The sequence below is a fragment of the Anser anser genome (assembly GCF_964211835.1).
Source record: "Anser anser genome assembly, chromosome: 2".
Classification (NCBI taxonomy): Eukaryota; Metazoa; Chordata; class Aves; order Anseriformes; family Anatidae; genus Anser; species Anser anser.
In genome coordinates this window covers 137,286,878-137,300,852 of record NC_139721.1, presented here as the reverse complement: position 1 = coordinate 137,300,852, position 13,975 = coordinate 137,286,878, and the positions used below count along the sequence as shown (strand labels likewise).

Below are 13,975 nucleotides of genomic sequence, written 5' to 3'. Positions count from 1 at the left end.
TGCAGGAAGTGCATGTATATATATCCTTATGCATACACAGATATTGAGGCTTGTGTTTGTTTAAGTTGGGTCTCTGAAATTAATGGCCTCCTCGGTGACTAACGTACACAGTGACAGAAATGCGTAATAGATCACCTCAGACTGAAATAGTTCTGGCCTGAGTTTTTGGCAACCAAATTTACTTACAGAGAGCTTTCCGCTTTCATCCACTGGGATGAAGACTCCACCTAAAGGAGGGTGAGAGAAGTGGTCTGGTTTCCCTGGCTTGTCTTCAAAGAGAGTTGTCCAGGTGGGTCTGCCTTTTCCCGCCTGGAAGGCTTAGAGGGCTTGGAGGGCACAAAGTGAAGGGGGTGAGTGTTGACCGTCTGTCTGAGAGCAAGGGAGTGACTCAGCAAGTCATGCAGGGACCAGCTTATCCTTCCTTCACAAGAATAACCATTTCCTATGTTTTGAAATAGATATCAAGACAACAGCTGTGAAGAAAGGCGATGAATATGTCATAAATGGTGGTAAGATGTGGACGACATCTGGGTGCCAGGCGGACTGGATGTGCCTGCTGGCAAATACGAGTGAAGGACCTCCTCATCGAAATAAATCTCTCATATGTCTGCCAATGGATCTACATGGTAATAACAAAGAACTTTTTTTCTTCTAATTTGGTTTTGTTGGTGTTTTTGTGTGTGCATGATACAAGAAGGTAAGGTGTTTAAGATAAAGGACTACACCCATAAATGCTCTTCTGAATTAAATGTTTCATTGTCATACTAAGTTGATTCTGAAATGCATTTGTACCCACACTTCCACGAAAAAAAAGTAGGGGAAAAAAGCAAATGAGAAGGAAATCGAACATTTCACAGACTTCAGTTTGGGATTCCCAAGCCATTTTATGTGGAGAGTTATTTTTCCCCAAAATAAATTTAGAAAACCTGTTCAGAGACATTCACATGGGAGTATTTCATAACCTTCTGTGAGAATGAATCGACAAGTTAAATCACTGCCAAGGAGAAAATTAATGCCTTAAATAAATCATTAAAAATAGAGCCATTTTTTTAATTACAACATCCAATGTCTTTTAGTTTTGAAGAAGTTCCACAAAACCTTTATTTTGGTTTTCTGTCCAGAAAAGACTTGAAGTTCCAAATAGTCCTCAAAACAAATAACATATTATTCAATTTCCATAGATCTTTGCTACATATGAACAATATGTAAAGTGTTCTCAAATTATATTTCCCAAATACTTTTAAACTGTAGTTTGGGTGAAGACAGTGAAGAAATACATCCTGACCTAAGAGGTATAAGTTTCAGTGTCCACATGGGGTCTGTTCCTGAGTAGTCTGCAGATGCTGTGGCAGTATTTTATTGTATGCATAAAGGACATCATTAAAAGAGGATAAAGTTAAGGTTACGTTGACAGAAACATTTTACAGTGAATTTTCTGGCTATTGAAATTTAAATTTGAATAGCTTTAACACCTTTGAAAGGTTTTAAACCTTTTTGGCTTCCAACATCCTTGAAAAACACAAAATAAATGAGGGTATCCCTAACTGCATTAATTGAGTTTTCTAATTTCTAGAAAATAGTCTTTCTCTTTTAAAAAGATCTAGTGATTCTTAGGAAGTTCTAATCTTTAAACTGGCATGATAAATATGATGATGGGTGACAAGAAAATATTAAAACGTGTGGCATTTTTGTTCATTCAATTTGGAGTATATTTTGCATGAAATACATGTCATTATCAGCATTTAACATGTAGGGAAGTCACCATGGTAGTGAAGTGAATGTCTATGTGTTTACTTCAGGGTTCAGACTGAGAACAAAATCTCAGGTCTCCAGTGTTGCAAAAGAGTGATTAGAGCACCTTAGAGCTTCTTACAAGTGAATTTGAATACGGAGTAAGTCAAGGAAGGAAGCAAGGTGCTTTGGGAATTAAGCTAGTGGGTTGTGAGGTTCTAAACAACTGCTCATGCAAAACCGGCTTTGAATGGAAGTTCTCAGAAGACTCAGCTGATTCACCTGTTGATTTTGGCCAATAAGTGATGAATGAATGTGGTAATTCAGAGCCAGAATCTCCCAGAATTTCCCGATGACCTTACTTATCAGTCATCTGCATAAAGAGTTGAGTTTTCTTTTTCATGAAAAAGTCAGAGTGCAAATGCAATACTGCTTCTCTGAAGTCAATTCTCCAGAAATACCAAAGCAGCCAACCCGCTATTACAGGTGGATCAAATATTCACAAATTGACTCAGAGGTTTTCAGGTACTTTGCTAATTCAACAAAGACCTGTGAATCATTGTAGCTTTATGGGGGGTTATTGTTAGGCCACACAACCTATACACAAGCCTGCTTTACCTGTGGTAGACATATTTCGAAAAATAAAAAAAAAAATTGCTAGAGTCACATGAAGTTGATGTACAGAGATGTAGAAATCTTCCTAGAAATATAAACTGTAGACCTCCAAGTGTTTTTCTGTGTGATAGATACAGATATGGACCTCCAGAAGGGTCATTGTACCCTGACTGGTGGCCTTTTGAAGTATTGAGATGGCTGATTGTGCTCAGTGGGTGGAATTTCACATCAGAAATGAAATTTTTCAGGGAAACAAAGAGGAAAAGTATGAAAAAGGCTGCCATTTGACACAGATGTGAGCAGGAAGCTCAAGCTGCTATGTTACATCCTAAGGATGTGTGTCTGCCAAAGATCACACTCTTTACAGGGCAGCAGACCAAGACTGTACAGGAAGTGTCTAGAGGACATCGCAGAAGGATGCACTATCAAGCATCTATAGGTGTAGGTATGTCAAAACTCAAGAACAAGTGCAGTGGAGAAGGCGTGTGTTATGTCTGACTAACTGCTGCAGTCTCCAGGCTGTGTGGCAGGGCATTGAAGAGATCCGTGGTGCAATGGTAACTCATTTCTTGCTAGCAGCTGGGAGGAGATGGGAGTCCAGCGTTTTTCACAAAAACCTAATTGTTTCATACATGCAGAAAGTGAGGTAAGGAAAAAAATGACAAGTATGAAACAAATTATTAGCTTCAACAACCAGTAATTATTAGAGATATAAAGTGGGATTTGCTTCTTCTAATTTTAGGTTTGTGCAGGGTCTACTCTGGGTTGAAGAAAATCATGGCCTTGATTTGACAAACATTTCTGAATACCTCTCTTATAAAGGGAATTTTGATAACTGTGGTTAGGTAGGTGTAGACTCCTCGTACTAATGATGTCTTAAAAAAAAAAAGTCGATTTCTCATGTGATGAAAGAGAATCTAGCACAGTATAAAGCGTCTGTGCGTAAGATATATAGACAAATGGCTTGCAGCCCCAGTCTGGGACATAGTTGTGCACTGGTTTGTCCTGTGAGTCGTGAGATAGTACTTGGATAAATTGCAAAGAGGAGATAATAAAGAGAAGAGCATCCAGGAAAGGAGAAAGAACATGTTTCTCAAGTTGCAATTTAAAATGTGTCTCTTTCCACTTGTAATGGCACTAAATGGTGGCAGGAGAGAGCGACTCCCTTTCTCCCAAGATAGAATAAAGGAACTAAAAAGAGATTGTCAGAAGTTCTGGAGGAGTGGGAGAAAGTGAAAAATCAAGAACAAGTTCTGGAAAGAACTGCCCATGAAGAGATAGAGTAATCCATCTCAGTGATATTGGCAGAAGTAGTACAAATGGCTCTGCTAGAGTGATTTTAGTAAGGCAGGCACTTGGCCTTGCTAGACTGAGATATGTGTGTTATTAGATAGCTTGTCGTTTATTTAATGCAGACGAAGTCTGGGAATTATTTGGGCAAATGATTTCTACTGCTGCTGATAATTTTAAGTATATAGTACTTCTTCTGAAGAGAATTAAAATAATTAAATGAAGTAAAGGAAGATTTTGATGTCCGTATCTTAGAGAGACGATTATGTATCAGTGTCTTCAAAAAAGAGAGAATGCAAAGCATAGCATATGCTAGCAACAGACACTACGTGAGACTGATGGAGATCGGCCTCTTTCTGAATGAGAAAAAAGAATCTCAGAGCAAGTGAAACTGGTAAGGCTCAACAAAGGAGGCAATGCTGCTAGATTCAGGAAACTTGAACACACCGCCCAATCTGTAAGAAGTATGGATGGAAGTCTTTAACATGTTTAGCAACTCTAACCAGACCTGTAAGAGCTTCTTCAGCAGTTGTTACCTTATGTGAGCCTGGGGAAGCACTCAGTAGGACTGATTTAGCAGTACAAAGAACTGCAGTAGTTGCACTTCATCTAGCAGAGTCCTTAGTTAACATCCCAGCAACAAAAGCAGAAAGTGCATCTTCACATGGGCAAGGAGCAATGATTACATAAAAGACAGCTGGAAGCAGACCAAAGACATGATCTCTGAAACTCTCAAAGAAACCAAGCAGTGATATTCCAACAGGAAAAGATGTTCCAGAAATCATTTGGGCCTGTAGATAGTTTCAGTGTGTGTTTGTTTAACTCTGATTTTAATACAGAAACAAACCACAAATGCTTTTCTGGCGTGACTGGGTGCAAATTGCTGGATAGTTTTCAATCCAAAAGTCAAGGATTTTTATACAGATGTTCCAGTTTTCTTCCTCCATTGAACAGCTATCAAAGGAAATATTCGTAACACATTATCTGTTTATAGATTGGCCGATGGAGTAGTCTTGAGTGGAAGGTCTGGAAGTCGATGTGGATATTCTTCTGAGAGCAGACTTGGCATTTGGAAATAGTGTCAGTATTTCATCTCTGCTTTGCTGAGAGATGAAACTTTCCATAATCTTATTCAGTGCTGCCAGAGAGGATGAATTTGAAGGAAATGACTGCAAACTCCTTCTGCCTCCAAAACCAAAGTAATTTTCACATGGCTGAAGGCCTCCTGTCACCAGGAGCTTGAGAGGCCTGTTTTAATTCAGAAAGAGGTGTGGAAGCCAAGGAAGTACAGAGAGGGACCACAACATTTTGTGCAGTGACCAACTCTTATTAAGCTGTGTTAGAGAGTAGTATAGGATAGGAAAAAATAGAATGAAGAGGAAAAAAAAATACCAGAATCCCACTCTGTCACAAAATTGGTTAGAATAGCATGTCTGTGGATAGCAAAATGTTTGCTTTTCTGTCAAACCCATAGAAACTGATTTGGAGAATGTTTCTTCTACCCATGTTGACTTGGCAGATGTAATCGGCATGTTTTGCACAGGTCCTCATATCTACCTGTTGGCCTCAGTTTGCCTCTGAAGCATTCTTGATTTCCATGCAGAATTTTCATGTGTTAAACCCAGAAAAACAAGGAGATAAAGGCTGAAGACTTAAAGGGAAATAACACAAAAATCACTGATGTCTGTCTAATTCTTATGGCACAGCGGTAAGCCGTGCTTGCATCTAAACAATAACAAGGAAGAACTTGTGGGGAAAAAAAAATCTCGCTGGGAAATAAAACAGGAAGGATTCCTTCCTGGTGTGATTACATAGCTGAAGTGGCCAAACCTGAAGCAGTTTTGAGATCTGGATAGAGATTGCAACAGGATTTCCCTACAGGAATCAGTCATCTCCAACAGACAGCTGCACATTGGGTCAGAATCTATGCTGTATAGGGAAGTCAGTGGGAAAGCATACCCTCTTCACAAGGATGTCAACATAAAAACTTCAAGGAATGAATCACGATCCTTATAAACCCTTCTGTGACTGTTTAAATGCACTAAATAGTCTTTGTATGCCGTCATAAAATACGTAGTCTTAACAAAATTTTGAGTTGATACAGAATTGTTGGATGCTTGTATTTATAAATTGGAGTCTAACCTTTTTATTACTAGGAGAGAGTGATAAGATTTGATTATAAACCCTTTCTTCTACAGGTACCAGAAGAGATCAGAATGGGTTAGAAAGGGAAGGATAAATGTGGAAGAAAGAGAAGGAAAAGAATTTCCATGAGTAGAAATTCTCTAGTTGCAGCTTAATATATAATTCTGTTTTCTGCCATTATTAAACATTTATTTACTATTTCACTGTAGTGCAGGCACTCAGCAAATACTGCTAAATTGAATTCCAACACTTTATTATAATGCACTAAAAATCAAACATAAGCGAATAAATATTGTATGTTTTCCAGACGTACATGAAGTAAGATTACTACTAGTAAACAATATTTGGGAACATAAGGAAAATTAAGACCTTTAAAATTGCAATGTCTGATTTTCTAGTCAAATAAAGTGGAGAAAATTCTTAAAAATGGGATGAGCCAACTTTATTATTAAATTCCAGATTAATATCATGTTTTTCTTCAGGCATTCACATTGCTAAGAAGATAGACAAACTGGGCATGAGGTCATCAGACACAGCTCAGATCTTTTTTGAAGACGTAAGAGTCCCCTGCAAAAACCTCATCGGTGAGGAAGGAATGGGTTTTACATATCAGATGTTGCAATTCCAAGAAGAGCGGCTGTGGGGAGTAGCCACTGGTAAGTCATCGTTCGTGTTGCTGGGGCCTGGCAGGAGCACAGGGGTCACCCTTACTGCATGACTAATAGCACTTTCCTTTTATTGCAAATTATGACCTCTTACAACCTGTTTTTGAAATCTGTCATAGCCTGAATACAGACAACCTTCCCTTTTAGTAGGAAAGCTTGAAACAGAAAGAAAATATTTTGTGAGGTATCACAGAGCCTGTTTTTGATTTTCTTCTTTCTTTCAGCCTGTTCTGCTGATAAGAAAAAACAGCATCATGTTATGCTGGCTACAGATGTAGTAAAAGGGTATAAAAATACTGGCATGAAATAGAAGAATGGTGACTTTTCCTGTAGTGCAGTAAGCAATGATGTTTATCTTTATCCTAGATTTTAGATAATTAATTTAGTGGCTGTGTAAATACAGGATTTAATAGCTTTGTTTTTACAGATCTGTTTTGTCTCAATACACATCGGACGTACATGATACAACACCAAATTCGTTTCCCTGAAGATCTGCTGCTACAGAGTTTCTGTTACTCTCAACTCAGGCCATACCCAAGTCCACATGTTTGAGATAGACAGATTCTGGATATTCCAGATAACCAGATCCAAGTCTGGATTGTGTATCTTCAGCCTTCTAACCTTCCCCTTACCCCATAGCATTTGATTCTTTAACTTAAATGTAATGTGGTTCACTATAAGAAGATTGAAGATTGGTCCTCTTTAAATTTCAGGTTTGTGTAAATAATCTCCTCAGACCTGTACTTCTGTGCATACACTGCCTGTTCCTGTCTTGGTGTGGCTGGAGAATGGGGAATTGTACAGAGTGATTTTCTGATTCAGTGACCAAATTTAAAAAAAAAAAAATCACTCCCTGTTATGGGTTGATCCCAGACCAAATATTTTGGAGTTCAAATGCTTAAAACACCTTTGGTTTGAGCCAATGTTTTTAGTTCAGTCTGAGATAAATGGTACATGTGAGGGCTGTTGTAGCAAAGAGTAGGAGGCCAGGCTTGCACAGGATAATGCTGCAGACTCTGGCAAGGATGAGATGCCCTGTACTGCTTCGGCTTTTGCAGTGTTCACAGCATTCATGGGATGGAGATGAAATGAGTTCGGATCATTCCACATGAAGTCTCTAGGCCTAATACTAAAAGCATGAATTGGGAATTGCCTTACCAAGGACAGTGCTGTAACCAGGGGCTCCAGGTTTTGAGAGCAGTTGGCCTCTCTCCTCTCCTTGTTTTTAAAAGGTGAATAGTCCCGTGAGCCTGTGCCTGTCCTCCTCATTTACACAAGGGCCCCAAGCACCAGGCAGTCAGGGTGTAATTGCCTGCGAGCTGCAGGTGCCTGTTCGCCATGGCCTCCGCAGGCCGGGTGGCCTTGGCTCTGCCGGCAGCACTGTGCCGGAGGCCTGGAGCCTGTGCTGAAGAGCTGCTTGCACAAAGCCATCACCATTCAAGCGTTGGATGCTGGCGTACACTGCAGGCACAGTGCATGTTCAGGTGGCAGTCATGGAGAGCCACATGATTCCAGTCTGAAGGGGTCTCTGGTGGTCCCCTCATCGTGCCTCCTGGTGAAAGCAAGGCTGATTTCAAAGCTTGATCACTTTGTTCACGGCCTCGAACAGGCAAGTTTTGAAAATCCTGAGGAAAAGAGTATTCCTGCCTAGGCAGAAATGTGACAGATCCAGTGAACAGAGTAGTTTAAAGCAGTTTTCGGTCCTTGGGGGTAGATAGTACAGTAGTAGCCTTGGTGTAGGAGTGTTTATGCCTCCAAGGTGACCGACCTGTATTTCTGGTGCCCACCATCAGAAGTCCCTCAAGTATCTGACCTCAGATTTCTTTGCTTATCACAAACATATATTTTCCAAAGCTTGGGATTAATCTAAAGGAGTCAGAAAATCAGGCAGTTTGGCAGGAGGCTGTTTTTCTGCAGACATATTTTACCATCTAATTTCTCTGTGAGCTTCATCAACATAAAAAGAAGTCTTTCACTAATCAATGACAGTGCTATCAAACAGCAGTTACCATGTCACGTTAGGAGAGCTTATGAACAGAACAGAAGAATTTGCCCCACTGAAATCTTTGTGGGATTTTTTTTAATTTATGTAGATCTACTGTGCCTTGTGCTAATTACCTTCGAGCTGTAGGTAATTCGAGCTGTAGGAGAGCTGTATTTCACCTCTCCTCATACGCGTGGCTGGTCACCACAAGCCCTGCTGCAGCAAACAAGTGAGAGTCCCTTCCTCCTCAAAGCAAAAAGCCACTTCTGAAACATAACCAAAGTTTACACAGACCGTAAGGGCTCGATTAAGCATTCGTATGCTCAGTTTGGAGTCTGTGTTAAACAAAACGATCATAAACGCCAGGTTGCAGTGACATTCCCGGGGCAGCAGAGTCGTGTTAGTCATGCCCCGGGCGAGAGTGATGCGTGGTGACAGCATCAAAACACAAAGCCCAGCAGGTGAGATCACTTGTGTTCAAAACCACCGGCAGCTTGGTGCTCTCCAGCTTTGCACAACACCCTGGCAGCCCATGCACTCGTTCAGGAAGCGGGACACCAGGTTCCAATTTGCCTTGTTGCCAGAATGACGATGAGCAATCTGGGAAGGGCATCTTCGGTCCCTGCTGCCACCAAGGGAGATGCAGCTCCATCCTACAGTGTCTTTGCTAGGAAGGAACCAGGCCGTGCTGTGCCCTCTGGGTCATTTTTGCTTTTATCCACTGACGATCTGACGTAAAATGCTTGAAGAGCACTGGAAGCAGGAACAAGGCATAGGTCTCTTGTCACATTACAAAATTCAGAAGAAACCAGTTGTAGTAAATGAGAGAGTTTGTCAGAGTAACTGATGTTCAGAAGAGAGACGTTTGCCTGATGGATGTGGTTTGTTACACCACAATGTTACAGGCACTGCTAGCTTCCAGTCCTGCAAAGAGTTTTGCATTGGTGCAACCACAAGAGTTTTGCTGAAGGCTCAAGTATTCAAGACTATGTGCATGCCTTCAGTAATTTCATGATTAGGTCTGCGTGTGTTTGTCCAAGTCCTCATTTCTGGCCCTCAGAAGGACATTCCTGTGCCTTCCCAATTCACGACCATTCGTGTGACACTGAAAATTATGTTTGTTTTTTTCTGAACACTTCGAGGACTGCTCTTAGCTTGCTTGCTTCAGCTGCTTCCTAAAACTTGACAGAGGCAGTTCAATGCCACTGCAATTCTTTTCTTTCTTTCCTTCCTTTTTTCTTTTGTTGTTGGTGGTGGGTTTTGGGGGGCGTTGTTTTTTTGTTTTTCCTTTTATAAAGTTTTTTTTAGTATGAAATATAATGTGGTTTAGCCTTCTCTTTGTTTACTGGTTATCTTCATTGTGGCCAAGTATTAGAATGTGTGTGGGGAGTTTTCTTCCTTCTCATTCTTCTTTCTCTCTTTCTCTCTTTCTCTCTTTCTCTCTCTCTTTCCTTCTCTCTTTCTCTCTCTTCTCTCTCTTTTTTTTTTTTTTCTTATTTCCTTTTAAAATATTTTTTCAGTGAAAGAAATTTAAAACAGATGGAAAATGAATTACCTGGAAGGCTTTTTATTTTTATCAAGCCTATGTTTTTCAAGAATTTTACTTTGCAAAATTTGGTCACAGGTGTGCTCTTTTCTTCCAAGTGGCATGTTACCAAAGCCGTTGGTAAAAGTCATTGCCTTTCCTGCTTCATTAAAGGGGAAGAGCTGCCACAAACCTCTCCCGTGTTGTGACACTCAGCAAACACCATCACTTTGAGGACCTGTTGCCCTGACCACAGGAAGGGAATGTTACTATGGCAAAAAGCAAACAGTTTTCCTGTGAATTGCTTCACTTGGAGGCCAAGAGGGAGTTCAGCATGTGTGTGAGAGAGCAGAATGGCACTTCTCTAATGACTTCTATCTGCTCCTGTAGCCTGAGTTTTATGAGCACCATTGAGTCACAGCAGGATGACAGATCCTTTTGCATGGGCAACCCACGTCCGTAAGAGACAGATTGTTTAGCTCAGTAGAGAGGGATCAGTGACCGCGTAAGAAAAATGTTTTAGTTTCCTTTTTTTGTTGGGTGGAGAAATAGCAAGGCAAAGTGTGTTTACAGTGAGCAGAAGTTTCAAGTGGGAAAATGTAAGTTGGATGGAAGTACGAAGAAAAGATTGTTCTGCATCTGGCAACTGCAAGAGCTTTCACAATGCTCTGCTATCTGGTAGACAGCATGGTCCCTATCCTGCCCCTGAGTGACATTTCCTGCGTGTGCTGTCAGTCAGACAGCCTGAGGCCAGGTTTGCCTGAGGATGGGAAGAACATTGTATGACAAAAGAGGAAACAAACACACCAGTACAGTAAAAGAATGAAAGTTTAGAGAGAAAATGAATTTCACTGGTGATAATGTCATTTCTCTATATTTATCATGCAACTGGCAAAGTGTTTTGTGCTATTATGTTGTAATGGGCTGCTGGCAGTCGTGGTATTCATGACATGCTGTGTTTCATTGCTGTTTGCTTCACAGTCAAGCTTTGCCATTTCAGAGCTACGCTTATAGCTCTAAATACCTGTCCTGAGAAAATCTCCTCTTTTTATTTTTGTGTGCAAATGGCAGTTCCTGGAATAAGCAGAAGGGCAGTGATGACAGCCAAGGAAACAAGGGAGGATGGGTTAGCTGAGACATGGGGCAGGAAGGAGGCAGTGAAGCAGAGAAGTAAGCACGGTGAGAACAACCCTCCCGTGCTTCCTGCTCCCAGCCCTGGTGCGTGGTGACAGCCTGAGCAGAGATGGACCAAAACCCCATTGTGATCTTCAGCCCTTTTGCAGCCGGGACTGACGCAGGTGCTGTTCTGCTCCTTCCCACCCAGTCCTGCAGCTGCTTTGCCATTTCCCATCCGGATGCTGGCAACCAAATGAGCCATGCTGGAGCACCTTGCCCTGACAGACCTATTCAAGCCTAATCCCATGCCCTTATCCCTCCCACCTCTCTTCTGCTGTCCTAGCACTGGCACGTACTGTTTGGTTTCCCTCCCAGCAGCACAGCCTCAGCTTCATGCTTCCTGGTTTGGGGTATGGAGCAAGAGGTGCCTGGACGCTTCTTGCTTTTTCTGTAGCATCTCTCCAAGCTGGAGACCATAGGTGTACAAGCAAAAAAGCTGTTAGCATCATACATCTTACAGCATTGTGTTACGTGGTCTTTTGGGAAAACGGGGGTGTTCCTTTTGTAAAAGAAATGTAGCTGGAGAGAGCGATTTATTTTCCTGTCCAGAAAACCAACATTAGAGTGGCAGCACAGAATTTACACAGAAGAAAACAAGACTTTACTATATATGGGTTTTTTTGTTTGTTTGTTTTTCGAAATAAACAATGTGGATAGTTGTTTAAGAAAGGGGGGAGAATATTAAGGGAATGAGAAAAGGCGTTCACCTCATGGGATGTGGTGGGGACAGGATGCAAAAAGCAGTGCTCTGTGGAAGAGCTAGTAAATGACCATGGTGGGAAGCAAAGTCTGCATATGAGAACAGTATAGGGATGTATATGAGGATATATGAGAGCAGTATAGGGATGAAATTTAAGTAGAGGTGGTCTCAATATTGATGCAAAAAAGAAGAATGGAAGCACACCGGGCTCCTGTGAGGAATTTGCATGTGGGTACCTCCAGGAGCCATGGCAGGTGGGAAAAGGGATTTTGTAGTAGTCCAAGGCCTGGCTGAATTTTGCATTTCAGATACAGATTTTTGTTTTTCAGTTTCTAAAGGTGTGTGGATGTGGATACGCATATTTTCAAAAGAGAAAATGTGGTACTTATCAAACAGATGGGTTTGTAAGCTCTCTCTCTACTCTCCCTACTGCTTGCCACAATGACATGGGCCCACGTTTGCCAAACAAAATTCCCCACAAATTCGGCACCTGCTGTTGTCCTAGCAAAGCTGCGACAGACTGAAAGCCCATCCCATCACTTCAAGGCTGGTTTGTCTTGGAAAGAAAACACTCTTCCTTTTTCTTGTTTGAAACAGGGTCGCTCTAAGGTTGGTCAGAATAGAAAAAATGCAGCAAACTAGTTCACTTACTTCAAAGCAGTCTCTCCCATCTCTCTCACCTGTTTTCCAGCTGTGTCCTATTTTGATTCTGCTTCCATTAGAAGCACAGCTTAGGATTCACTAAAAGGGGCTGTGAAGCTTCATATTTTCTCCTTCCTTTCTTTATTGGGATTGGATCATGGAATGTAATCAGAGTCTGTTCACTTTCCTTGATCTCTAAATAGATTTCTGCCTTCTTCCTTGAAAGCTTCCCTGAATTTACATTTCTAGAGCATTGCTCAATGCGCACACTGCCTGCCTTCAGATTTTATTTTGGGATTATTTCTGCTGTTCAGGACACAGGTAGCATGGAAAGCAGGAGTTCCACAAGCTTGTGGTAGAGCCCCAGATGGCATATTAAGGGTAAGGGTTACATGCTTGTTATTATGTACTGCTCTCTGTGACTTTGCTGCATTCCTCCCACTCCCCTTCATTCTCCTCTGAGTTTGGCAGTTCGGGACTCAGGTGGAATAAGGATAAGGAATCTGTTTTCAAAGGTACAAGGGAATGCCAGACTTTTTTAGGAGTTGAAATTCTGCACCCCAAACTGAGCATATGGAATAATTTACTTCAGGAAACCTAATGTATTGTTTGGAAAAATGTATCGTTTGTATTGGGAAAAAAAATCGTTTTCAACAGGAAGGAAAAAAACAGATCTGGGTAAAGCTATGTCTCGTTCTGTGCTTTGCTTCGTGAAGTCCTGACACCGCTGGAAACAATAATACAAGAAACCATTGAGTACACTCGCCAGCGAAAGGTGTTTGACCGGTCTGTGCTGCACAACCAAGTCGTGCATTTCCGCCTGGCAGAGCTGGCCACCGAACTGGAGCTGCTGCGCTCGCTGCTGTACCGCACTGTTGGTGAGCGCCCACATCTGCCCTCCCAGACGTGTTTTTTCTAATGCAAAGAGCATTGGCAGGCTGAAGGAATATGGGGAGATGGTTGCCAGGCAGTGGTCAATAAGTGCCCTTGTGTAACTGTGCTTTTTTCATCATTTTTTAGCTCTCTATGTGGAAGGCAATGATGTGACCAAGTTTGCTTCCATGGCTAAGCTAAAGGCCGGTCGTCTGGCCCGTGAAGTGACTGACAGCTGTCTGCAGTTTTGGGGAGGAATGGGATTCACCAGTGAGGTGCTGGTGAGCAGGTTTTACAGGTAAGCGAGTGAGTGGTGAATGTAGGAGGTTTCTTCACTGCAATTTTCCCTCTTAAATACCCTGCTAAAAGATCACACACCGGAAAGGCCACCAGCTCCTGGCTGATGACTGTCCCACTGAACAGCCTGTCACTGATTTATGTTGGAGCTCTGACTGCAGTCCTTGACCATGCCACAAAATGGCACCCCCTGTCCCATTGACGTGGGGGTGACTGGTGTCGGGAAGTAGGCTGGCTCTTCCTTTGCCAACAGTTGGCCAAACTACAACTATGGGGTTTGAACTACCCACAGGTTAGCTTGAATTTCAGGTAAAGAAAGTAAACTCCGTGTT

At 41.8% G+C, this 13,975-nt stretch overlaps 1 protein-coding gene across 10 annotated transcripts in view; it reads left to right on the top strand.

Moving 5' to 3' along the window:
* The window catches only part of LOC310895707 (putative acyl-CoA dehydrogenase 6), an 89,177-nt gene that overhangs the window by 67,333 nt on the left and 7,869 nt on the right, over positions 1-13,975 (top strand). For 8 of the 10 annotated variants that reach the window (XR_014580881.1, XM_083827316.1, XM_083827314.1 and 5 more), the window contains 4 exons: positions 459-626; positions 6,264-6,437; positions 13,190-13,351; positions 13,494-13,644. Coding sequence is in view for 9 of the 10 variants with exons in the window: in XM_083827316.1 (XP_083683442.1) it covers positions 459-626; positions 6,264-6,437; positions 13,190-13,351; positions 13,494-13,644 (655 nt within the window). In the remaining variant the exon portion in view is untranslated. The remainder of the gene's footprint in view (positions 1-458; positions 627-6,263; positions 6,438-13,189; positions 13,352-13,493; positions 13,645-13,975) is intronic. The other 2 variants (XM_083827319.1, XM_083827318.1) reach the window with 1 other exon arrangement.